At 44.7% G+C, this 26479-nt stretch overlaps 1 protein-coding gene across 1 annotated transcript in view; it reads right to left on the bottom strand.

Moving 5' to 3' along the window:
* Window positions 1-26479, bottom strand: part of SHANK1 (SH3 and multiple ankyrin repeat domains 1) — a 1404784-nt gene that overhangs the window by 279582 nt on the left and 1098723 nt on the right. The window contains exons 18-19 of the mRNA XM_069200994.1: window positions 21396-21476; window positions 4957-4963 (exon numbers count right to left, since the gene is read on the bottom strand). Coding sequence (XP_069057095.1) covers window positions 4957-4963; window positions 21396-21476 — 88 coding nt within the window. The remainder of the gene's footprint in view (window positions 1-4956; window positions 4964-21395; window positions 21477-26479) is intronic.

Raw genomic sequence — 26479 nt, 5'->3', positions numbered from 1 at the left:
GGGACAATGAAGATGCAGGAAGCCATTGATCCCATTAATGACGCTACTTGTCTGACTGATGGACGAGAAGTCTGGAGAAGATTGTGACATTTCATGTTGATTGAGGATAACCTCTCCTCGGAAGGATACACTTTTGAGAGGTTTGTATCCAGAGTTGACCCTAAGTAGTGCAGCTATTGAGTCAGTATGTTTGTGGATTTTTTTACATTTACTTGCAATCCCAGGCCTCACAGAATCTCTAGGCAGGTCTATTAGTGTTGTTCCGTTAGTGCTGGAGAGGAGGTCTTGACTAGCCAATCATCCAGATAAGGAAAGACAAATATTTTCTGCCTCCTCAGGCATGTAGCTGCTACTGCCATGTACTTCAAGAACATCCGAGGAGCTGATTTGAGTCCGAAAAGAAACACTTTGTACTGATAGTGCTTGGAAGCCACTCTAAAGCAGAGAAACTTCCAATGCTTTCTGGTGATCGGAATGTGTAAGTATGCATCCTGAAGATCTATGGACCACATCCAGACCTCCTGATTTAGATGTGGGTAGATCTGGTGTAGGGCCAGCATCCTGAATTTTTCTTTGCGGATGTAATTGTTTAGAATTCTAAAGTCTAGAATTGGTCTGCACTCTCCAATTGGACTTTTTATCTGCACCAAAAAATAACGTGAATATAGCCCTCTACCCTGTTGAGGAAGTGGAACCTCTTCTATGGCTTTTTTCTGGAGCAGTGCGTTTACTTCTTCTTGCAACAGGCTTTGTAGATGAAATGATGTTATTCTTGGAGAGACAAGAGGAGATTTGAACATGATAGAGTACCCATTTTAAACAATGTTCAACACCCATTTGTTGTTTGTTATTTTTCTCCACTCGTTTAGATGTTTCGCAATACTTCCCCCCACCGGAACTGGATACAAGAACGAGGGATGCAACAGCTTACTGCATTGGTTGAGCTTTAGCAGAGGAAGTTGATGGGTGATGGGTTCCTCTTTCTCTTGTTGGCCTTCACTGATGGTAGTGTGACCTGGATTGCTGCTCTGACTGCTGTATCCAGTGAGGGGTCTGAACCCTCAGCTGCTAAGGCCTGCGGTCGTAGGGTTTAAATTTACAGTTGAACTCCTTGAACTTCTCAAGGCCCACCACTTTTAATGTATCAAGTTCAGTCTTCATTTTTGCCATCTCATCATCTCCATGTGTTCCAAAGAGAGAGGTGCCCGCAAAAGGAGGAATTAGTATTCTCTGCTCTGCCTCTGGCTTGAGGCCTGTGAGTCAGAGCCAAGATGAGCGCCTTGTGCAACTTCCAAGAGCATATCCATGAGCTGCCATGTCTGAAGTATCAGCAGCCTTACTGATGACCTGGTTTGCAACTAGATCGCTCTCTTCCAGAATCTCTTGAAAGTCTGTACTCCTTAGGTAGTTTTCAGTGAGTCTAGACAGGGAGTCTCAAAGAGCTCTGTTATAGCGCCCCAATAAAGCCGAGCCACTGGCCACTTTCATGCAGCATGCTGAAGTGGTACACATTTTCTTGCCTAAGGAATCAGTGTGTTTACTTTCCTTGTCTGGAGGTACAGTGGAATAGGATGCTGATGTATGAGTTTTTCTTGCTGCTGCAAGGATTACAGAGTCCGGAGGTGGATCAGCTCAAAGGAAAAGTGGATCTTGTTCGTGGCCTTTGTATTTTTTAAGGACGCACAAAGGCACAGCTTATATCAAGGCAAGTGTTGGAAAAATGTGCATGGTTGATTCCAAAAGACCCAGAACCAGAGGAAGCAAAGGTCTAGAGGCCATTTTATGGTGGAGTGTTCCGAAGATGACAGATGACAAAGTAGGAGGAGACGCAATGTGAATGATCAGTTTCGCTGCTCCTCTTACAAAAACATAATTAAAAGTAATGGGGTCATCCACTGGAGAAACCCTCGCTGGCGGTGAATCAGACAGTGCAGGCGAATAATCTCTCACTGATGAACGAGATGTTGTGGACCAGAAAGAGGTCCTATATCTTCTGCATGATCTGGGACGGTGATAATGTCTAGATATGGCTTGAGTTGTTCTATGTGGGGATTTTGACCTTGTTCGATAGATCTGGCTCTTGAAGTTCTAGTCTGTGGACTTGGAGATCTTCGTGGTGTCAGTCTTGGCACCTGGGGTCTCGATACAGGCAAAAGAGAAGAAAATGTACCAGGTGGAGTACGTGGACGCAAAGGTGTGTATGCACAGTGTATCTATTTGTGGAGAACATCTGGGAGTACTCAGAACCTGGACTTTAGTGGGTTTCCCACTGTTTTCGTAGTTGAGGACTGAGTACCCTTGGAGGATGAGCAGAGACTGTGGATACTATTGTGAGTTCTGGAGAAAAAGATCAACTTCTAGACACTGGCATCCTTGAACGTGACGTTGATCGAGTCTCTGTGTGACGCCATCTCTTGTTTGACAGTGCTGATTGTCTCAATGTCGATAAATGTTTCAACGTCGTAATAATATACCGGTGCCGATAACAAGCGTCAGTGTGACCGCGAGTGGCTCGACATTGATCGAGATGCAACCTGTTGCGGCGTCGAGCTTCCATGCGATGTTGTGTGCTTCGACAGTGAATGTCTTGGCGATGACGGTTGTTTAGTTGATTGTGTCTTTGATGAGTCTAGATGGCGATCTTTCCACCGTCAGCCTCTTCGACGTTGACGGGGGCGGCACCGGAGCCTTCGACAACGACAATGATGCCTGAAGGAGAACATACCAGTATTTCTCTCTATGCTGACCTTCTACTTGTTGACGGCAGTAGAGAATGACATTTTTGATGCAATTGCTCTGCACTCCCTCTGTGATGATGAGAGAAGGGCTCTTTCACAGAAGTTTTAGGCCCGCCCCCAGGCCACTTGAACGTTTTACATTTCCTTTCTCCTGAATGTGATGCAGTCTGCTCTTTTCCCTATCCTTTAAGGTCCTCTTTGAAAAATATTTACAGTGGTTGCAGGTGTTAGGACAGTGTGAAGAAGGCACGCACACAACGCACAGAGTGTGGGTGAGAGAGTGCCCTTTTTCTGCCACAGGAATGGGACTTGTTGAATAAAGATGGCAGTTTTAAACTGACTGGAAACATTTTTCAGTCAGAAAAAAGGTTAAAAGCACCCAGGGTACGTAAAACCGTCAAACGAATGTCAAATCTTTGAATATTTAAGCAATTGTACTGACTAAAAGTCAAGAAAATGAAGAGCAAATGCTCAGACATCCTCACTAACGGAGCCGGAAAAAAGAACTGACCTTTCACCTAACAGTTACATTTAGAGCATGATGGGATACAGGAGGTCCTGGACGTCCTAAAGGCCCAGTGACAGTATTTCCTTGTTATGCTTTTAATGCAGCCTATTGGCTAATAATGCCTTTGGATGTTTCCTCAAATTTCAGTTTAATAAAAGCTGTAGTGTTTGCACCCTATGGCCCTGCTCTCTCTTCTGTTTTGCAGAAATATGCGAGTCTAAGAAGAGTTTATTAAAGAAAGATATAATGTAAATAGGCATTCTTAGCCTTTACTATATGTTGCATAAATGTAGAGATATGTTTTTACATACATGTATATATGTATATTATTATTATTATATGTGTATATAAATTTGATATATGCTGCAGGGAAGGAATATTCAGTGCTTGTGAAAATTGCTGGGAATCCCCTGGAAGAGAATGAAAATGTCACTTACCCAGTGTACATCTGTTCGTGGCATTAGTTGCTGCAGATTCACATGTTTCGCACAGTCTGCTGCCTGGTGTTGGGCTCGGAGTATTACAAGTTGTTTTTCTTCGAAGAAGTCTTTTTTGGTCACGGGACCGAAGGACTCCTCCCTCTTCGGCTCCATTGCGCATGGGCGTCGACTCCATCTTAGATTGTTTTCCCCGCAGAGGGTGAGGATGGAGTTGTTTGCTATAAATAGTGCCCATGCAATGGAGTGAATACGTATGTACATAAAAAGTTTATAATAATTATTTACAAATGTACAAATGTTTAAGATTTAAGATCTACTTCTAAACGGCTACAGGCTTCCCGGGGAGGCGGGAGGGCACATGTGAATCTGCAGCGACTAATGCCACGAACAGATGTACACTGGGTAAGTGACATTTTCAGTTCGATGGCATATGTTGCTGCAGATACACATGTTTCGCATAGACTATAAAGCAGTTACCTCCACTAAAAGCGGTGGTTTAGCCTGTAGGAGTTGAAGAAGTTTGGAATAATGTTCTTAGTACAGCTTGGCCCACTGTAGCTTGTTGTGCATTTAGTACGTCTACACAGTAGTGTTTAGTAAATGTATGAGGCGTAGACCAGGTTGCAGCCTTACATATTTCGCTCATAGGAATGTTTCCTAGAAAGGCCATTGTAGCACCTTTCTTTCTGGTTGAGTGTGCCTTTGGTGTAATAGGCAATTCTCTCTTGGCTTTAAGATAGCATGTTTGAATACATCTGACTATCCATCTAGCAATGCCTTGTTTAGAGATTGGATTTCCTATGTGTGGTTTTTGAAAAGCTATGAACAGTTGTTTTGTTTTCCTGATTAGCTTTGTTCTGTCAAAGTAGTACATTAGTGCTCTTTTGATGTCTAATGTATGTAGTGCCCTTTCAGCCACGGAATCTGGTTGTGGGAAGAACACTGGCAATTCTACTGTTTGATTTGAATGGAATGGTGAGATTACTTTTGGTAGAAATTTTGGATTTGTTCTTAGAACTATTTTATTTTTGTGTATTTGAATAAATGGTTCTTGTATGGTAAATGCCTGTATTTCACTTACTCTTCTGAGGGATGTGATTGCAATGAGAAATGCGACTTTCCAGGTTAGATATTGCATTTCACAGGAATGCATGGGTTCGAATGGTGGACCCATGAGTCTTGTTAAGACGATGTTAAGGTTCCATGAAGGAACTGGTGGTGTTCTTGGTGGTATAATTCTTTTTAGCCCTTCCATGAATGCTTTAATAACTGGTATTCTAAATAGAGACGATGAATGAGTAGTTTGTAGGTAAGCAGATATTGCTGCGAGGTGTATTTTTATAGATGAAAAAGCGAGATTCGCTTTTTGCAAATGTAGTAAGTATCCCACTATGTCCTTTGTAGAGGCATGCAATGGTTGGATTTGATTGGTATGGCAGTAGCAAACAAATCTTTTCCACTTAGATGCATAGCAGTGTCTAGTGGAAGCTTTTCTAGCTTGTTTTATGACCTCCATACATTCTTGTGTGAGGTCTAAGTGTCCGAATTCTAGGATTTCAGGAGCCAAATTGCCAGATTCAATGATGCTGGGTTTGGATGCCTGATCTGTTGTTTGTGTTGTGTTAACAGATCTGGTCTGTTGGGTAGTTTGACATGCGTTACTAGTGAAAGGTCTAGTAGAGTTGTATACCAAGGTTGTCTTGCCCATGTGGGTGCTATCAGTATGAGTTTGAGTTGGTTTTGACTCAACTTGTTTACTAGATATGGAAGGAGAGGGAGAGGGGGAAAAGCGTATGCAAATATCCCTGACCAACTCATCCATAGAGCATTGCCTTGTGATTCGCGGTGTGGGTACCTGGATGCGAAGTTTTGTCATTTTGCGTTTTCTTTTGTTGCGAACAAATCTATCTGGGGTGTTCCCCAAATTTGAAAGTACTTGTTCAGAACTTGGGGGTGAATTTCCCATTCGTGGACTTGTTGGTGGTCTCGCGAAAGGTTGTCTGCTAGTTGGTTTTGGATCCCTGGAATAAATTGTGCTATTAGGCGAATGTTGTTGTGAATCGCCCACTGCCATATTTTTTGTGTTAGGAGACACAATTGTGTTGAGTGTGTTCCTCCTTGTTTGTTTAAATAATACATTGTTGTCATGTTGTCTGTTTTGACAAGAATGTATTTGTGTGTTATTATGGGTTGAAAGGCTTTTAACGCTAGAAATACTGCTAACAGTTCTAGGTAATTGATATGAAATTTTGTTTGGTGTACATCCCATTGTCCTTGAATGCTGTGGTGATTGAGGTGTGCTCCCCACCCTGTCATGGAAGCATCTGTTGTTATAACGTATTGAGGCACTGGGTCCTGAAATGTCCGCCCTTTGTTTAAATTGTTGCTGTTCCACCATAGAAGCGAGAGGTATGTTTGGCGGTCTACCAACACCAGATCTTGAAGTTGACCCTGTGCCTGTGACCATTGTGATGCTAGGCACTGTTGTAAGGGTCGCATGTGTAGTCTTGCGTTTGGGACAATGGCTATGCATGATGACATCATGCCTAGAAGTTTTAGCACAAATTTTGCTTGTATCTTTTGGTTTGGAAACATAGCACTTATTACCTTGTGGAATGCTTGCACTCTTTGTGGACTTGGAGTGGCAATTCCTTTTGATGTGTTGATGGTTGCCCCTAGATATTGTTGTGTCTGACACGGTTCGAGGTGTGACTTTGTATAGTTGATGGAGAAACCCAGTTTGTGAAGGGTTTGTATGACATATGTGGTGTCGTTTGTGCACTTTTTTACTGTGTTGGTCTTGATTAGCCAATCGTCTAGGTAAGGAAACACATGTATCTGTTGTCTCCTGATATGTGCTGCTACTACTGCTAGACATTTTGTGAATACTCTTGGTGCAGTTGTTATTCCGAATGGCAACACCTTGAATTGGTAATGTATTCCTTTGAATACGAACCTTAGGTACTTTCTGTGAGAAGGGTGTATCGGTATATGAAAGTACGCATCTTTTAGGTCTAATGTGGTCATGTAATCTTGCTGTTTGAGCAGTGGAATGATGTCTTGTAGTGTGACCATGTGAAAGTGGTCCGATATGATGTAGGTATTTAGTGTCCTGAGATCTAATATTGGTCTTAATGTTTTGTCTTTTTTTTGGAATTAGAAAGTACAGGGAGTAAACTCCTGTGTTTTTTTGTTGTATTGGTACTAACTCTATTGCATCCTTTTGCAGTAGTGCTTGAACTTCTAGTCCTAAAAGTTCTAAATGTTGTGGTGACATTTTGCGTGTTTTTGGAGGGATGTTTGGTGGGAATTTGTGGAATTCTATGCAATAGCCATGTTGGATTATTGCTAATACCCAATTGTCTGTTGTAATCTGCTGCCAAGATTGGTAGAATTGGCTTAGTCTTCCCCCCACTGGTGTTGAGTGAAGGGGTTGTGTGACTTGAAAGTCACTGTTTAGGTGGAGGTGTTTTTGGAGTCTGGAATCTTCCCCTACTCCTTGGGAATTGACCCCCTCTATATCCCCTGAAACCTCCCCTTTGGAATGAACCCTGATATGGTGTGGTTCTTGTTTGTTGGCTGGTGGTGTCTGTGGGTTGGCCACGAAACCCCCCTCTAAATGGAGTTTTTCTAAAAGAGCCTCTGCTCTGCGGGGAGTAGAGTGCGCCCATGGCTTTGGCCGTGTCTGTGTCCTTTTTAAGTTTTTCAATGGCTGTGTCCACTTCAGGGCCAAAAAGTTGTTTCTCGTTGAAGGGCATATTAAGGACAGCCTGCTGGATTTCAGGTTTGAAGCCTGAAGTGCGGAGCCAAGCGTGTCTCCTTATGGTGACAGCAGTGTTGACTGTTCTCGCTGCAGTATCGGCTGCGTCCATTGAAGAGCGGATTTGATTGTTTGAGATCGTTTGTCCCTCTTCAACTATTTGCTGCGCCCTTTTTTGGTATTCCTGGGGAAGATGGTCTATGAGAAGTTGCATCTCATCCCAGTGTGCGCGGTCATATCGGGCCAGCAGCGCTTGAGAATTTGCGATGCGCCACTGGTTGGCTGCCTGTGATGCTACTCTTTTTCCTGCCGCATCAAATTTTCTGCTTTCTTTGTCCGGAGGTGGGGCGTCGCCAGATGTATGGGAATTTGCTCTTTTGCGAGCTGCCCCTACTACTACGGAGTCAGGTGGTAACTGCGAAGTAATAAACACTGGGTCTGTGGGTGGTGGTTTGTATTTCTTATCCACCCTTGGGGTGATGGCTCTTGATTTTACGGGCTCTTCAAAAATTTGTTTTGCGTGCCGTAACATCCCTGGTAGCATTGGGAGACATTGATATTGGCTATGTGTAGCCGAGAGGGTGTTAAATAAAAAATCATCCTCTATAGGATCGGAATGCAGTTGGACATTGTGGAATTCTGCTGCCCTAGCCACCAGTTGCTAGTATGAGGTACTGTCCTCTGGCGGTGACGGCTTTGTGGGGTATGAATCGGGATCATTGTCCGGCACTGGGGTGTCATATAGGTCCCAAGCGTCTTGATCCTGATTATCTTGACTTATGGTAGTTTGCGCTGGTGAGTGCATTTGTGGCGGTGTTTGTGCCGGCGATGCCTGTTGTGGTGGAGAGGGCGGAGGCGTGACTTTTTTAACCACTTTGGCTTGTGGTTGTGCGTCATCCTTGAGAAGTCGGATCCTTCTTTTTCTCATTATTGGGGGAAGGGTTGATATCTTCCCTGTGTCTTGCTGGATGTACAGTCTCTTTTGTGTGTAGTCTGATTCTACACTTTGGAGCTCTTGTCCAAATCTGTGCATCTGGCCACTTATTCCTTGTTCCTCTGTGTAGGATGGAGGTGTGGAACTTTTCGGCGCCGAGAGAGAATCTTTTTTCGGCTTCGGCACCGACAGAATTTTTGTGGCTTTCGGCAGTGTGTCTCGGTGCCGATGTTTTTCGGTGCCGGCATCTTGTTTTTGCCTCTCGGAGCCGCTATCTCGGCTCCGAGGTTGCTCCATGGCGGTCCCTCGACCGGAGTCGGGTGTCTTCGCTATGGGCGTGCCCTTTTTCGGCGCCTTCGACGGCTCGCCGGTTTTATGGGTCGAGCCATGGCCTGTTGGCAGTGGCGTCCCCTGGGCTTTTGTCTTCTCGATGGTTTTAATTTTCGACGTCTTACTCACTGTTTGTTGCTGTTGTTCGACGTCGGAGTCTCCGGATTCTGATTCCGGAACCGAGAATGTTTCCTCTTCGTCGTCGAAACGTTGTTTTGTCGGCGTGGACGCCATTTGTAGACGCCTGGCTCTTCGGTCCCGGAGTGTTTTTCTGGACCAGAAGGCTCGACAGGCCTCACAGGTATCCTCCTTGTGCTCGGGGGACAAGCACAAGTTACAGACCAAGTGCTGATCTGTATAAGGATACTTACTGTGACATTTTGGGCAGAAACGAAACGGGGTCCGTTCCATCGGCTTCGATGTCGCACGCGGTCGGGCTGACCAGGCCCTGATGGGGGATCGAAGCTACCCCAAAGTCTTCCGATGATCGGTGTCGATGTACCTAACTATCCCGATACCGAACTGAACAATACCGACGCTTTCTTCCGAGATTCTGACTAACTTTCCGAACCGAAACACGGAGCGAAAAGGAATACGTCCGAACCCGACAGCGGAAAAAAACAATCTAAGATGGAGTCGACGCCCATGCGCAATGGAGCCGAAGAGGGAGGAGTCCTTCGGTCCCGTGACCAAAAAAGACTTCTTCGAAGAAAAACAACTTGTAATACTCCGAGCCCAACACCAGGCAGCGGACTGTGCGAAACATGTGTATCTACAGCAACATATGCCATCGAACCTACAGTTACAGGTAAGTAACTTATATTCTTCTCTCGTATTGGATCTTTTCATAGAGTCACATGCTTGAATCAAAATAGCTAGCAGTTACAGTATTTGCACAATTATTATTTTAATATTAAAATAGCGGATGGTGGTGATAAACACATATACAGAGATACAGAAATATGAAACATACAGAAGCAAGCCAAAATCAGCTCACCTTATTGAAAGAAACTGGGTAACACAGCCTGACCAACAGGAACATCACTGGTGTTACCCAATTCCAGGCAATAATACTGCACGAATGTAGAACGTATATGTATTCTTCCATGTCACCGCTCAACAAATCCTTTTGAGAGGCACTAGTGCAAGCAAGGTAGTTGAAGTACAGACCGCTTTAAAAGAATACGCCTTGACTTTGTTTGCCAAAGGTCCTCCAGCCTTGGAATGACAAACTGGATAGCAGCTGAGATCCATCGAGCAATGCTTGCTTTTGAGACCGGGACACTTTTACAATGGTTCCCATATATTACCATCAGTTGGTCTGTGGTCCTGTACTGATTGATGTGACGCAAATAAAACTTTAACCATCTTTTGGCATCCAATGAATGCAGAGATTTTTCCCCAGTCGTCTGAGCATTTGGAATGAAAGTCCTTGGTACAACAGGTTCATCCAGATGAAAGTCTGAAAGGACTTTAGGGATACATTTAGGATTAGTCCTAATTATCACAGTATTGATTGTAAACCTTAAGAAAGGCTCATTAATGGTACTTCACTAACATTTCTGGCTGATGTAAAATCCAACAGCAAGCTCTTTTCCATGTCATAAAGTTGACGTCGACCTTGTGAATTGGTTCAAATGGACTCCTTATCAACTGTGTTAGTACCACATTGCGCTGCCACGCCTGAGGAGGATCCCTTACTGGCGGGAAAACCCTAAATAGACCTGTAAGGAATGGTTTAATGATTTTGTTAGACCATAAAGATGGTGAATTTTAAAAACGTCTATACCTTGACATTGCAAGCAGGGTGTATCTTATTAGAAGAATGAGCCAATCCTGATTTTGCCCGTGAAAAAAGATAAGGTACTATTTCTTCTGGTGATGCTCGAATAGGGTGAATATTTAATTTCTGGCACGAGAGACAGAAATGCTTCCACTTTAATCTATATTGTTCATTAGTGGTTTCCGCTCTCACTTTTTCAAGAATATCTCTGCAGTCTTGAGAGATGTTCAGGTCTGCAAACTAATGGCATTCAGGAGCCATGCGGATAAGTGTAGAAAAGTTAGGTTGGGATGAAGTACCTGGCCTTTCTTCTTAGCCAACAGTGTTCTGTATGGTTTCAACTTAATGTGGTTGGTTTCTGATAGCAGGAGCAGCGTTCTGAACCAATGCTGTGTGGGCCAACTTGGGGCTATCAAGATTATACAATCAAGATTATACAACACTATTCTGTCTTCATCTTACTAAAAAGACTGTGCATAAGAGGTATTGGGGAGAAGCGTATGCAAAGAGCCCTCACCATGTGATCAAAAAGGCATTCCCCACGACCCTCACTGTGGATGCCAATTTGCATATAACTGCCATTTCTGGTTCCCTTTCATTGTAAAGAGATCCAGTGTGGGCTTGTCCCATAGGGCAAAGATCTTGTTGAGAGTCGACTGATCGAGCTCCCATTCATGGCAGCTGTTCTTTGTTTTGCTCAACATGCCCACTAAGATATTGCTCATACCAGGAACATGTTCTACCTGTAGTGGTTTTCAGTGCATCATAACCTAGTTCCAGATCTCCTGTGCTTCCTTGGAAAGAACCAGAGATCTTGCCTCCATCTTGTTTGTTCACATCGTGCTCGCTGGTGGTATTGTCTGTCTGTGAATTAACACTGACAATCCTGCTATCCTTAGCAAGAAAGCTTGAAGACTCAAATACCTTACTTCTAGCCAATTCTGCTCTTTTGGTCCAGAGACCACATTCCCCTTATCTGAAGGGCTTGCAAATGTCCACCCCAGCCCTCTAAAGAAGCATCCATGCTGATTATGTATTTGGGACTCTGAAGTAAGAATGTTAAACCTTTGTAGAGATTGTTTTCTCCACCAGGTTACAGCAGCTGTGATGCCTAGAGTGATCTTTATCAGATCGTCGAATGATCCTTCTACCTGAAGCCACTGTTTGTCTAGCTTCTCCAGTACAGGTCTCATTTTCAGATGGGAGAGCGGTGCTGGGGATATGGCAGAGAACATCATTCCTAGGAGAGATTTGAATAGACATACTGAAACAGACTTTCTTCCCAAATGTGTGTGCGCTAGTTGTTTGAGCCTATATTGCCTGTGTTGAGACAAGAATGCTTTGTCCTAGGTGTATCCAAAACAGCTCCCAGGAACATTCTCTTTCTTGATAGAAGAATTGACCACTTCTGGTGATTTACAGTCAGACTTAAATTTTTGAACAGTGCTAACTAGACACTTGCCGGACCGCTGGTGCTTTTATCAGCCAACTGTGGAGGTATGGGAACACTTGATAGCCCTCATTCCCTAGAGACGCTGCTAAAGAAGGGAGATACTTTGTAAAGATTAGGGGAGCTGATTTGAGCCCGAAAGGGAGGACTTTCAATTGATAGGCCTTAGGAGTTTGCAATGGCTTCCAATTAGGAAACAAATCACCTTCAAGACACTGTGCTTGGCGCACAAAGTTCTACACTCCCAAGGCTCTGAATATTTACAAACTGCAATTAGCTGGCACACACCTAATCGCTTATTAAGATCATCAAACCTCAGATTAGCGAAGATTCCTAGAACCCACAAAGTAAGGGAGCTAGGGCCTTCTGAATAGCAGCCGCTAAACTATGGAATTCTCGTCCAAATCCCCTCTCTGCTACCATTTAGTAAGCATCTCAAGACATGGCATTTTTCCCTCTAGATCTGGGATCTCTTTGGCTCTATTATCCACATAGCACTTTGATACCTAAGGTCTAAATGCACTTTACAAGAATCATAAATACAAATACAAATGGATAGTGCTGGCTACAGTGAATGTCAAAAACTTGGGATGCATGAAGATATGAAAATAAGGATCCTGTAGATCCAATGTTGTCATGTAATCTCCATTGTTGAGGAGATGCAGGATGTCTGCAAGGGTTACTGTGCAAAAGAACTGCTTCCTTAGATATTTGTTTAATTTTTGAAAATCCAAAATGGGTCACCATTTCCCTGATTTCTACTTTACTAGGAACAAATGGGAGCAGAAGCCCATTCCTTCTTGGAAGTGGGAAACTTTTTTTTATTGCTCTTTTGTGTGACATGGTAAGGGCTACATTTCAGAGAAACTTGGAGTGTTTGGAGTACTTTTCATGAATTTGTAAGTATGACCATAGTTGTTATAGTCTAACATACATTGGTCGGATGTTATTTGTTGCCACTGATGGGAAAAGTTACAAATATTTGCACCCACATGTTGGTAATTGTACTGGGTGTATATGGCACTGCTAAAGGGTCCTTCTTTCTGCTAGTGTCTCTTCTCTGAAAGGGTTGCTTTCGTCTAGGCACATGCTTAGTATAGTTTCCGCTAGTGGTGGTCAACAGGACTGCTGCTGGTAGGATGGTTAATATTATTTCTGGAAGGGTTGAAATTGCCCCTCGAAACAGCACTTTCCTGAATTGCAAGGTACCAAAAGATCTTACAATGTCAGTGTCCGTCATAATGGCCTGTAATGCGTCATCAACGTGTTTGCCGAATAGTTCTTCTATGTCATAAGACATGTCCAGGATATTGCTCTGCACTTCAGGCCTAAACAAGGTTGGTTTTAACCATCCATGCTACCTAAGAATCACAGCTTCTGCTAGCTGCCTAAACCAAGTGGACGTCATACCCATAGCACAGTCTATTATTTTGGAAGATGTTCTCTCTCCTTTTAAGCTCTTCATTGTTTCTACTTTCTTTTCCTCAGGTTTCAGATCTATAAATGCACTGACATCTGACCATATCTGCCAGTCATATTGGCCCAAAATGGCCAAAGAGTTGGCAGCATGGACTGTGTTCGCTGACATTGTGAAAAATCTCTTATCCGCCTTCTTTATCTGGTGGAGCTGAGATAGGCGTTGAGTCACCTGAGATATCACAGAATCTGGTTTCAGATATCCCATCAAACATGCAAGTGGATCCTCTTGTGCATTATATTTTTCATCAATTCATGGTAAGACAGCAGCAGCTGTAGCTGGATTTTTCATTATTTTTGTGCCTTCTTCCCAAATATAATCTACGATAGGGATTGCTCGAACAGATCCCTTGACATGCTGTTTAAAATCATACAAAAAACAGTTTAACTTGCAATGGTAGCTGGAATCTTTTTGCAGCCTTTTCCATAAGGTTATGGAAACCTCCCATATCATCTGGTGGGGAGTCAACTGGTTGTGGTGTGGGCAGAGATGGAGTGGGGATTAAGTAATCATTCCATTCATTGGGCATAGACTGGATGGTGGCTATTTCCCCTTCTTCCCTTTCGTCCTCTGAGGAGAATGGATCATCTCTAGGAGGTACTGCAATGGTAGAACCAAGTGTCATTCTAAGTGTCACAGGTGGAGGATTACGACGAGGTGTTCTCAGAGATTGAAGTGGATAGCTAGGCTGTGTTGGAGATGGTGCTTTAATGGGCTCAGAAAATCTCGTGCCCCCAATGATGTGGTGTGTGTACGCACGCTTGGGGTACCTTTAAACTAACAACTTTCTACTCACAGCACAGTATAGCAACTCGGTGTGGGAGAATGAAGTGGAGTCTCTATTCTAAATATTTCTAATATTCTTCTGGATTTGTACAGAATAGTCTTTAATATACTTGGATGGTTTATGTTGATCTTTTGCTATTTCTCTAGCTTTGCTAATTTGGAGGTTTGCTAATTATGAAGCGACTAAGTCTCAGCCCTGAAGAAGTCATATGACGAAACATGTGTTGGCTGTGATGTCGTTATAAAAAGGATGGACAATTAATTTAAGTATCAACTCGGGAAGAAGGATGGATGATCAGTTGGTAATCATGGATTTGAGATTAATGTTGGGCTTTCGTGTGGATGTAACATACATGAGGAATGGACTCATAATTTGATTACTGAGAAGGTGGAAGAAAAATACATGAATTTCAAGCAAGGAGACTGGTTGAGATTCAAGCTTGTTCAACAATTTTGGAATAAATTTGAGGGTTATAGTATTGTATGTTAAGTTTTGAAGTTTGCAATTTCATTTTGCCTTTCTCTAGGTTTACTATGTTATATGACTATACGGTATGTGACATTGAAAGAAATTATTATTACTAATACTTTTGCTGATTGATACGAGATCAACGAGTGCCGCAGCACTGGTATTGTTGTTCCTGATCTTGTTGGGAACTCTGAGCAGGAGTGGTATGGGAGGAAAGGCGTACAGAAGGCATGCAGCAAACTCGAGAAGAAAAGCATTTCTGAACAGGAGCCACCTTGGAAACTCCAACATGCAGAACTGCTAACATCGAGCGGTCTCGCTCTGGCTGAATAGATCTAACCAAGGCTCTCCCCACTGCTGAATGAGACCTTGTGCCACCTCTGGATGAAACAGCCATTCGTGATCAGCTAGGTATCTTCTGCTGAGTTTGCCTGCTCTGGCTTTTACAGCCAAACAGGTGTTGAACTATCAGTGATATGCCCAGATGTCCGAGCCATGTCCAGAGACACAGGGCCTCTTGACTAAGGATCGAAGACCCCTCCCTGCCCTGCTTGTTGCAGTACAATATTACAGTGGTGTTATCTGTGAACACCTGCATCAGCCTTCTCTTGGTGGGTAGAAAGGATTTCAATACCAGCCGGATTGCCCCGAGGTCCAGTAGGTTGATGAGGAGTCCAGTTTCCGCCAGAGACCAGAGGCCTCCTATCTCCACTTCTTCTAGAGGGCCATCTCATCCCAGGAGTGATGCATCGGTCACCCCTGTCAGATCTGGTTGGAGACGAGAGAAGGGGATGCCGTGGCCCCCGTCATGATTCATTAACCATCAACAGATCTTTTGCAGTTCCCTCCAAGATCTGGACCATGGTGGAGAGATTCCCCTGATGCTGCACCCACTGGAACTTCAGATCCCACTGCAGAGCCCGCACATACCAGCAGGCATGTGTCATAAGCAGGTTCCAGGAGGCCATAAGGTCCAGCAGCCTTACAGTCCGTCTCAATGAAACCCAGAATAGAGGCTGAAACATCTGTATTATAGCCTGAAAATCTTGGACTCGCCATTTGGCAGGATAAGCCTGAAACTGCAATGTGATCAGAACAGCTCCAATAAAAGGGAGTGTCTGAGAGGGAGTTAGGTGTGACTTTGGCACTTTTATAGTGAACCCCAGCGAGTGCAGGACGTGCTTCTTTGTCTGGAGATGAGAGACTACAGACTGGCACCCCTGATCTCCACAGATGAGCTGCAACCAACGCCATCACCTTAGTTAACACTCAAGGGGTGCTCGTAAGGTCAAAGGGAAGCACAGCGAACTGAAAGTGCTTGGGGCCCACTGTGAACCACAGGTAACGCAAGTCCAATGCTACCACCCCGTCTCCCAGGTCCAGGGCAGGAAGGACTTGAGCAAGTCTGAGCATTCTTAATTTCTCCTTCTTGAGGAAGAAGTTGAGAGAGAGCAGGTCTAGGACAGGACGAAGGTCTCTGTCCTTCATGGGCACCATAAAGTAGCGAGAGTAGCAACGAAAACCTAATTCTCGCATCTGCACCCCTCTCTTATAGCTCCCTTGGCCAAGGGCAGCTGTCAATTCCCAGCGGGCACAGGAGAGGTGGTCCTCAGTCTGTCATAAAGGCATGGGTGGAGGGGAGGTCATAAAGGGGAGGAAGTAGCTCCTTCGAATAATTTGAAAAACCCACTGGTCTTATGTTATAGACCACGAGTGGGGTAGTTGATGGCCTATCCTGACTCCCACTGGGTACCCGTGATAGAATAAGGGTGAACTAAAGAGTTTTGGAGGCTGCAGCTGCCGTGGGAGTGGTGGACTGACCTTACCTCTGGCTGTCCAACCCACAGGGTCTGTGGGTACTGCATCCTCAGCCACACAGAGGCTGGGCAGCTTGCGCAACGTGGTGGCTGGGTGTGTAAAGACACAGCTGAAAGCTCATTCAATGGCCGCAAAAGGAGGACTAAGGTTAGCTAGAGGCCATGGACAGGTCCAAGGATCTGGCCTTAGCCCTACTATCATTGAAGCGCTCCAGCACTGAGTCCACCTTGTCTCCGAAAACCCGGGAGCCATCAAAGGGCATAAACATAAACAATACTTGAACGTCCCCTGAAAAAAGCCAATTTTCCTCAGCCAGGCAAGTTGTCATAAGGCCACCAACAATGAAACTGCTCTGACCAGTCAGTCAGTGGTGTCCAGTCCACATCGAATTGTGAAACTGGCTGCATCTCGTCCATCAGGAACTGCTTGGGAAAGTACGGCTCGGGTCTTCTCCGGGACCGTGGCAGTACCTGCCCAACCATTTCCCACAGTGCATGGGAGTATTGGCTCAAAAGGTACATGGTGTTCATGGACCTCAGTGCAAGGCTGGTGGAAGAAAACATTTTCTTTTCCAAGGTGTCCAGCCTCTTGGATTCCCTCTCCGGAGGGGTTGTAGGGAATGCGCCACGATTTACACAGAAGGTTGAGACTTGGACCAAAAGCTCTTGTTGTTGGTTCACCTTAGTACCTTGCTTGGGCACATATATTTTAGCTTAACTCAGGCCTGTGCAGCGGCGACCGACACACAAAAAAAAGTGGTGGGGTGGATGGAGGAGGTGTGGGGGCAGTGCGGATTGAGCACGCAGGGTGGGGGGAAGCGCGTCGGGAGGGGTTAATAATAAATAATAAAAAACACTTACCTGGTGCTGCTGGCCACCTTTCACTCCTCTGCTCCTCTGCTTCCTGGTCCCAAAGACTACCTGTGTACTCCCTGTGTTGCTCTCATGCTATAACCAAGCATGAGAGCAGTGCAGGGATTGGCATGAGAGGGCTGGTTTGCCGCTCGCTCAGGCACAGGGAGTCTGTGCTGTTTCTCCAACTCGGCTACCAAATACAGCTGGGTTAGAGAAACCTAACTGCGCATGTCTGTTGGGCCGGCCGTTCTCGGCACTCACTCCAACCTCCCATGGCCCAGCCCTCCACCCCTGCACATGCTGGCTCAGCCAGCTGCAGAGAAATAAAACAATAGTTAAATATTGTTTATTTTTCTGCTGTTGACTCAGCCAGCTGGCGACACTCCTTCACCATTGTGGAGGAGTCACCACTGGGTCTGCAGCTAGTGCCCTTTTACCCAGGCAATATACTCATCTGGGATGTTTTATTTTTCCTAATCAGCAGCAATTCTGCGAGAGCATTGTTGTTATTATTATTATGCATAGCATTTCTCATCATGTCCCTGTTCCAAGACTGACAAGGAACAGTACGAGACCAACACCTAATAATGTTTGGCATTGCCACCACAAGAGCACACACACAGGCCCTCATTCTGACCTTGGCGGGCGGCAGAGGCCGCCCGCCAAAGTCCCGCCGTCAGGTTACCGTTCCGCGGTCGAAAGACCGCGGCGGTAATTCTGACATTCCCGCTGGGCTGGCGGGCGGCCGCCTTCAGGCCGCCCGCCAGCCCAGCGGGAAAGAGGCTTCCACGATGAAGCCGGCTCGGAATCGAGCCGGCGGAGTGGAAGCTGTGCGACGGGTGCAGTTGCACCCGTCGCGTATTTCACTGTCTGCGCAGCAGACAGTGAAATACATTTAGGGGCCCTCTTACGGGGGCCCCTGCAGTGCCCATGCCAGTGGCATGGGCACTGCAGGGGCCCCCAGGAGCCCCGCGACCCCCCCACCGCCATCCGGTTCCCGGCGGGCGGACCGCCGGGAACTGGATGGCGGTAGGGGGGGTCGGAATCCCCTCGGCGGCGCAGCTAGCTGCGCCGCCTTGGAGGATTCCAATGGGCGGCGGTACACTGGCGGGAGACCGCCAGTGTTGCCGGTCCGACCGCGGCTTTACTGCCGCGGTCGGAATGCCCATTGGAGCACCGCCGGCCTGTCGGCGGTGCTCCCGCGGTCCTCCAACCCGGCGGTCATGGACCGCCAGGGTTGGAATGACCACCACAGTCTAATACTTAATCACATTCCCCTATTGGGCCTATTTCTCAGTACAAAAAAATGCTTTTCTGTAAAACACCACGTAGGCCAAAAGGGGGTTAAGAGGGGTCCTTCCGACAAGGATTTCTACCTATGCTACATGCTATATCCCAGCAAGACATCAGCCTTGTCTCTGCAAGCCAGCTAAGTAGACGTAGGGCAGACCTTCATTCTAAGTTAATCAGGGTGGGTGTTCTTCTCGTGGACTGAGTATGGACAGATTGGGCTATCACCACTATACTCTTGCTAGAAGCTAGATGCTAGGCATTAGGTAGGAATTCTAAATACATGTTCATTGCAATATGTTGGGATTGTTTATCTATTTCTCAATAACGTCACAATCCTAATTTTGTTATGCCTCATTATCCTAATAATTGCAGCTCATATATTTTATTTTATCGTAGATTGCAGACTTTTTTTTATATATAGAGATATATGGAAAACTACCCTGCATCTCTTTATTGCCTGTGTTTGTGTACGAGACCCTTTGCTAACAAGAGAAAGGGGTGAGATCTGTTCATCGCAACTTCCCTGAGAGGTCACTATCAATCAACCTATCAATCAATCAATTAGGGATTTGTGAAGCACGGCTACTAACCCGTGAGGGTCTCAAGGCGTTAGGGGGAGGTCAGGGGGGGTGCTGAGGATCACTAGAGTGTCATGTGATAGGCTGCCACAAGTCATCTTTCCTTACTGGGTTTGGTGAGGTGCTGTAGTGTTGGGCCAGCAGCCACCAACTGGTGTGGGAATGACTCAGTTATCCATAAGCAGTGGTGCTGACGCCCCGAATCCAGCAGGCTCATTTGAATAAGAGTCCTACTACACTCTCTGAGGTAGGGTGATGGGTGAAGCCGCTTCCCTGAGGCGGGGCAGCTGACCACGGTAGGAGGAGAGACTATGCCAGTAAGTATCCTGTCCGTTGGCATCCACCAGGTCCTCACACCAATCCTTGTCGGGATCTAGGAGCTGTTTTTTTTTTTAAGGGTCCAATGACCCCCTCCCACTCCTTCCTAAGTCCCAGCCCATAAGAGTAGGGCTCAGGATCCGACCTGGGATGCATGGCTCCAGTCGTTCCCAGGGTTGTCCGAAGACACTCTAACTCCGTATCGGTGATGGGAATGGGGATGGCGCCAGGAGTGTGGGCATCAGGACTGGTACTGGAGAAGATAGTGGAGGTATGACCAGCACCAGTCCAGATTCATTGTTGGATCCAAGGGGCCTGACTGGTGCTGGAGCCGCTGGTGGGGAGCTAGTAGGGGCCCCTCCGAAATCCAGAGAGATCGAAGACATGCCGGAGGGAACAGGCCACCCAAATACAAGGTACATGGCCTCATTTAACTCATAGTTGGGCGAGGATCGCTCCAGCTCCTGGAAACTCAGGGAGGCATGGAGCCGGGTCAGGTGCTGGCTCAACCATGGAACCAGGCCTCAAATGCTCCCTCACCCCGTAGCCCGACTGGCGGGTTGAACTCGAAGACCTCTTTGATTTCTTAGCCTTTTAATTGCAGTGGGACTTACCCGAGTGGCCTGACGACTTTGAGTGCTTGATGACAGCCTTCCTAGATGACAGTACTGCCACATCAGAAGAAGACTTCTCACAAAAGACTTTGACAAAAGTTGAAAAAAAGTTAGTCAAAAAGTGACTAGGGGTATCTCTCTCCGGACCTGCGCTGTTGTGGAACGAAAAGGACTAACATGCTGCTTTGGCACCAATTCATACGCCGTGCATATCATTTTCGATATGGACTACACCGACATTGCCATGCGTAGCCAAACAATGCCACCTATTGGTGTGCAGGGGTACTGCTCAAGAAAAAAATCAGGATCAAGTCTGACGCCTAGGGAGAATTCAAAAGTAAGGCATCTGCGGCTAGAAGTCTCTATCAGATGTCAACCAGGTTCCCATCACTAACTTGTATGGAAAGAAGGAGGAGTAGGGAGGTTGCACTTTCTGTACTTCTCTCATGGTGCACAGAGGTGATGGCAATTCCGAACACAGTTTTGAGCGTCAGTAGTCACAGTGAGAAACTGTGCATTTTCTTAAAAGGACATAAGAAATGTCAACTCTAAGTTCATGACGAATGGCTTTGGTTGATACATGTGAGTTAGACCTTTGATAAAACACATCACAAACTGTGATTTCAATAGAAATGGGATGATCAAGTACACACATAAAGGACAAATGTGCCAAAAAACATCATTAACAGTGCCCACTACAATGCCTTGCTTTGGTAACAATATAACAAACAAAACCTCATCCAAAGGTATGGCCTGCAGAGAGCCAATATGATGAGCACCACATTAGGCAACAGCCTTCTCCCAAAACCTAGAATAGATGGATATGTCAAAGGGTGCTGTCCTGCAAGGCTAACATTAACTACAGTGTCAAAAAATCAAGTGCTTTTAACCACTGCTTTTAAAGCTTTAGCAATAAAAGACCAAACCCGGTAGCGGAAGAAAGCAATCTAATAATGCAATCAATACCCATGAGTTATTACACTCATAGGAAGGGACACTATGGCTCGTGACTTGGAAGATTTATTTGAAGAAAAATAATTTACACATGTCTGCGTCCAACACTAGATGTCATGGACGGTGGTACATGCTGCATCTGTGTGTGTACAGCTAAACATGCCGCAAACATGTGTTTTTTGTGCTAAGAGATGGAAGAAAGAAATGCTAAATGAAATACTAGTATGTGTAATTGAAACTTAGCAAACAGAGACAAATACATGAAAACACTATTAACAAAGTGAGTTTTACCCATTTCTTCCAGCTCCGAGGTCATAGACTTGGACCGCAGCGAAATTGCAGGAGGGGTGACACGCCTGGTCTGCTGTGGAGCTGAAATTAGAGAAACAGGACAGATAAATGACCACGTGAGTATGTGCTGTGCAAAATTCATTTGGGAATCAAGGGCCAAATATAGCAAAGGTTTTTTCCCAATCTGTGTCTATGGGAAAAAGTGTTCGTACATATGGCCCCAAATATTTAAACTCTTCCAAAAACTGACAGACGAACAGTCGATTCGCTGCCCAATACATAAAGCCAACCAACTTCATATCAACGAAAACCCAAAACAACTTACACAACAGCTGCACGGTTACACAACAGCGTGCGGCAGAAGTAGTGGCCAGCTCTGCAAGACGACAGGTTAACTTTTAAAAGTCTAAATAAGTATGGTGACATATCTCTAGCGCATATACCATGATCTGAGATGTGAGAGACAATCTTGATGCCTTGGACCATGTTAATACCCTTTCTCAACAAAAACAATGCTTGCATTTTTATATAAATTTCATAGCAGTCTACAGCTGTATTAAATTGCCCAAACTGATATAAAAACTCTGACTGAAAGGCTGAAATCACATTTTAACAGTTTTGGTATGTTTTACTTTTTCTAGCCATGAAAAATAATGTCTGGATTTACCTTTGTTAAAAAACCCTGTAAATAAGGACCTATGGGTCAGCACGTCACCTGATGATATTTGTGTAAGGCAATTTTTAACTGTTCCCTGCAGATGCACGATGGGCACGTATGAAACTTGCCTCCATCGTAAAGAATAATTTTAGTCTAAACAGAAGGGCGAGATCTCTGCCCATTCCGTGGCTGTCAGGAGTCAAGGCCTTTGATGGAGAAGACACCTAGCTACAGGGGCACTGTTGCCAAAGGGACTATCAACATTCACTTTGGCTTGTGTAAATGGGCCACAACACAACATCCATGAAAGTTCCTGGTGTATATACTCTGCTGCAATAGGTGGCTGTATTTCCTGTTGGTTGGTAAAGAGGGTTGAAAAGTGCCACCAATCAAAGATTAGGTTTTCCCTCGAAACTTACAAGATCTGAAGAAGCCCTTTACACATTTTTGTGTACCTCACGCTATTGGTACAGCATGCCAGCTGAAGAGTTGTCATACATGCCAGGAGTCCAAACAGGACTGGAAATTGCTTCTAAGCCAGTTCGTCTGTATTGCCTTGAGCACCAGAAGCAGAAACAATCTTTGTAACAAATTAGCAATCATAGGCCAGGCCATCTGTAAGAAGCCAAGGGCCAGATGTTGGAGCAAGGCCTAACGCGATGCACAACCTCAAATTGCGAGTCGGTACCGACTCGCAATTTGAGGCTGCGACTCGCAAATAGGAAGGGGTGTTCCCTTCCTATTTGCGACTGCATCGCCATGCAGAGTTGCTTTGGGACTGCGAATGCGGTCGCAAACCAACTCGCAGTTACCATCCACTTGAAGTGGATGGTAACTCATTCGCAAAAGGGAAGGGGTCCCTATGGGACCACTTCCCCTTTGTGAATGTCACTAAAAAAAAAATTCAGACCAGGCAGTGGTCCTATGGACCACTGCCTACTCTGAAAAAACCGAAACCAAATGGTTTCGGTATTTTTTCTTTTTGCAGCTCGTTTTCCTTTAAGGAAAATGGGCTGCAAAAAGAAAAAAAAAACCTGCTTTATTCAAAAAGCAGTCACGGACATGGTGGTCTGCTGTCTCCAGCAGGCCACCATCCCTGTGAGTGCGTAGACTCGCTATGGGGTCGCAAACTGCGACCCACCTCATTAATATTCATGAGGTGGGTCTTTGCGACCCCATAGCGAGTCGCAGAAGGTGTCTGAGACACCTTTCTGCATCTCGTATTGCAAGTTGCAATTTGTGAGTCGCTATGACTCGCAAATTGCAAGTCGCAATTTCATACCTACCTACATTTGGCCCCAAGTGAAGTAGTGCTGGTAGCAACAAAGATCTTCTAGCTTTGAGCACCAGAAGAAGCAGCTAGCTCAAGTCATGAGGTCTATCTAGGAGACAAAGTATAACACTTTCTGAAGCCTTAACCCACCTGTAAAAGCTACTGATCAGAACAAGCATTTGCACTGCAACAGGTCTTCCATTTTCTTGAGTCAGAGCTATTGGCATTGTAAATTCATAAGAGAACTTTTCTTGCCACACAAATTGGTCAACCCTCTCTCATGAGTTTGTCTTTTACTGCCATATAATTCCAGTGGCCCAGCACATATCTAAAGCACTTTTATTTATCTTCTTCCTCTATCTGCAGCATAAAATGAAAATTTTGCTATTTAGCATCCTAATTTAAATCTGCCATGCTAATTCCAATAGAATACCACTTTCACCACCCCACGCTCAGAGTTGCTGGCTGGCTAACAGAATTCCCCCAGAAAAGACACAAAGCAGCCATGGAGGAGAAATAAACTAGAAGGGTCAACCAAACATATAAAGAGTTTTGAAACAGTCATAGTGTAATAAGGATGTTAAGTTGGCCTGAATCATTCTCATAATTGTAATAACAAGAGGTTATTAAAACATACCATTATCACATAAACCTTTATCAGAAAACAACTTTTGGCATTAGACTGTAGTGCTCAAAAGACCATTACAGAAATATAATTTGTAAGAAACACGGTCATGTAACCATATTATTAGCCCCAAAGGGGAGTAATCCCATAAAAAACAGGTGAAGCTTATGCATTAAAATCATATATTTATCCCTTAAAGGACGTAACACATTACACATTTTCAAGGCTAGCAGGTCTATTGTAATGGTATTACAAACAAGGCTGCTAAAACAACTTCTACGAAGTGTAAAACAAATGTTCCAGCAATGAGATAACTTTAAAAGATAATGAATGGTGGTAGGGATTATTATTTTGGAGTCCCAACTAACCTAGTGTGGTGACCCAGAAATGAGTGGACAGAAAGAGCAAGTCGTGCTGAACATTTTGGCGGTGGTCCCATTGTCATAGGACCAAAACAGGCTGAATTATGAGCAAATTTCTGTGTGCCACGAATATTTTAGCATGTGGATAGGACTGTAATGCTTAGAACAGCCCCAGGAGGATACCACAATGTAAACAGCATTTGTAAGAATGTTTTGTCAAATAATGCCCTGCAATGCATTAAGGGTCGAGTTTCCCAGAGTGCAGTGAATATTGTAGTACCAGCTCTCCATCTGTGCCGTGAGAACCGCTTTTGCTTTGTGGATTTCTGTTTCATGTAAAGCATTTACAAATTTCAAGTGTTTTTAAGAGGATAGCCACAAGAATTCATTCTGATTAGGTAACTGTGAACGATGTAACCAGCGCTTCAATCCCGGTGATCGAGTTCATGCTGTTGTGCCTGTTCCCGCTGTAAGCGCTATGGCGCCATGCAGCAGGAAGGCAAGAGACAAAAGAAAAAGTAGTTCACCCATGCAGAAGTATATGGCAGATCATGCAATACTCTATGTAACAGGGGCAGTCTGCAAGGCGGTAACAAAACCGCCCCAAGGCGGGTCAAATGTTAAGCATTTAGCAATGACATCAAGTGATTTTTGAAAGGCAAGCCCACAAACGAGTGAAGGTGATGGGCATGAGGTGGGTGTGATTAAAAAGCCCACAACACTTACATCAGATCAAATGGCTTGTGCGCTGGACCTAAAAATTCTAACAACTGCCGTTGGGGATAATATCATTTATCAGAACTGACTTTAAAGCCAAACAGACAGCAGAAACCATTCATCCTGCCCCAATCCAGAAATGTCTCAGGTGGGAGCAAGCAGTGCTATCTCACTAGAGTCTTGTAGAAACTAAAATACAGAATTCAGAAATTAAAACAGAATTGCAGAACTCAAGACTGATAGAACTAACACTTATTTTTTTTAAAACAGTGTTTCTACTCTTGTCAGATTCCAAGAAATACTATTTAAAAGCTGGCAGAAAATACAGGCAGCAGGAGACCACTGAAGGGGGGGGCACAAAAGGCAGGTGAATCTGAAAAGAGATAACAGAGGGAGAATGAATGGGGAAAAGTGGTTGAAAAAGAGAAGGTGAAGGAGCAGATTAAATGAACAGTGTGAAGGTGGAGAAAGCTGAGAGATTAGGGGGGGAGGGAGGGAGAGAGGGAGGGAGAGAGGGAGGGAGAGAGAGAGAGAGAGAGAGAGAGAGAGAGAGAGAGAGAGAGAGAGAGAGAGAGAGAGAGAGAGAGAGAGATATATATATATATATATATATATATATATATATATATACCAATGGGAATGCAGGGACGAGAAAGAGGCAAAGCAGAGAAAAAAGGGATAAAGGAGGAAGTAGAAAGGGAACAGGAACAGAAGAGACAGGGAAGTATACATATGTAAAATTAACAGAAGTGGATGAGTGAGAGTAACAGGAAACAAGCATAGGCAAAGCCAATAGGTTTTGCCTTTGTTTTTTCTGTTGGATTCTGTCTTTCTAACTGGATTATAAATATTAGAAAAAGGATGAAATAATGTTTGTTTTAAATTTGATAAACTGTTAATAGTTGTTTATTTTGTTATGTATGTTGAATTAATATCTTAGGGTTCCAAACTTGTAATTTGTACCTTATTTATTATAGAATTGTATTGGAGTAGTAATCTGTAGTTAGTAAAGTGCCACTGCACCTGCTGCAACTTTCAAATCATGCCCCTTTGAACTGCAAGGTAAATGCAATTGTGATTGCCTGTTTAGTAGTAAAATATAGCAATATTTTGTGTTTAGAAGACCTATGACACCTTGTGGCACCGTTATCACTGCACCTGTTGCACCATTATAAACATGATATTAGTGCCTGAAAGATAACTGCATTTGTGACTGCCTGTTTAGAAGTAAAATTTAGCAAATTGTGGTGTTTAGAGGCGTTCTGACAACCTTTGGGCCTGGTGCCACTACACCTGCTGCACCATTTAAATCATGACTCTAGTGCCTGCAAGATAACTGTGTAGGAGGCTGGCTCGGTATATAGTGTACACCTATAGGTGGGGCGCCCTGCACTGAGTCCAGGCAACCCTTAGTGATAGTGCAGGCGGCTCTAGATTACCAGAGCTTTC

This window comes from Pleurodeles waltl, chromosome 7, assembly GCF_031143425.1.
Source record: "Pleurodeles waltl isolate 20211129_DDA chromosome 7, aPleWal1.hap1.20221129, whole genome shotgun sequence".
In the NCBI taxonomy this organism is placed as follows: Eukaryota; Metazoa; Chordata; class Amphibia; order Caudata; family Salamandridae; genus Pleurodeles; species Pleurodeles waltl.
The sequence above is the reverse complement of the archived record's forward strand: the minus strand, read 5'-3'. Positions and strand labels throughout refer to the sequence as shown.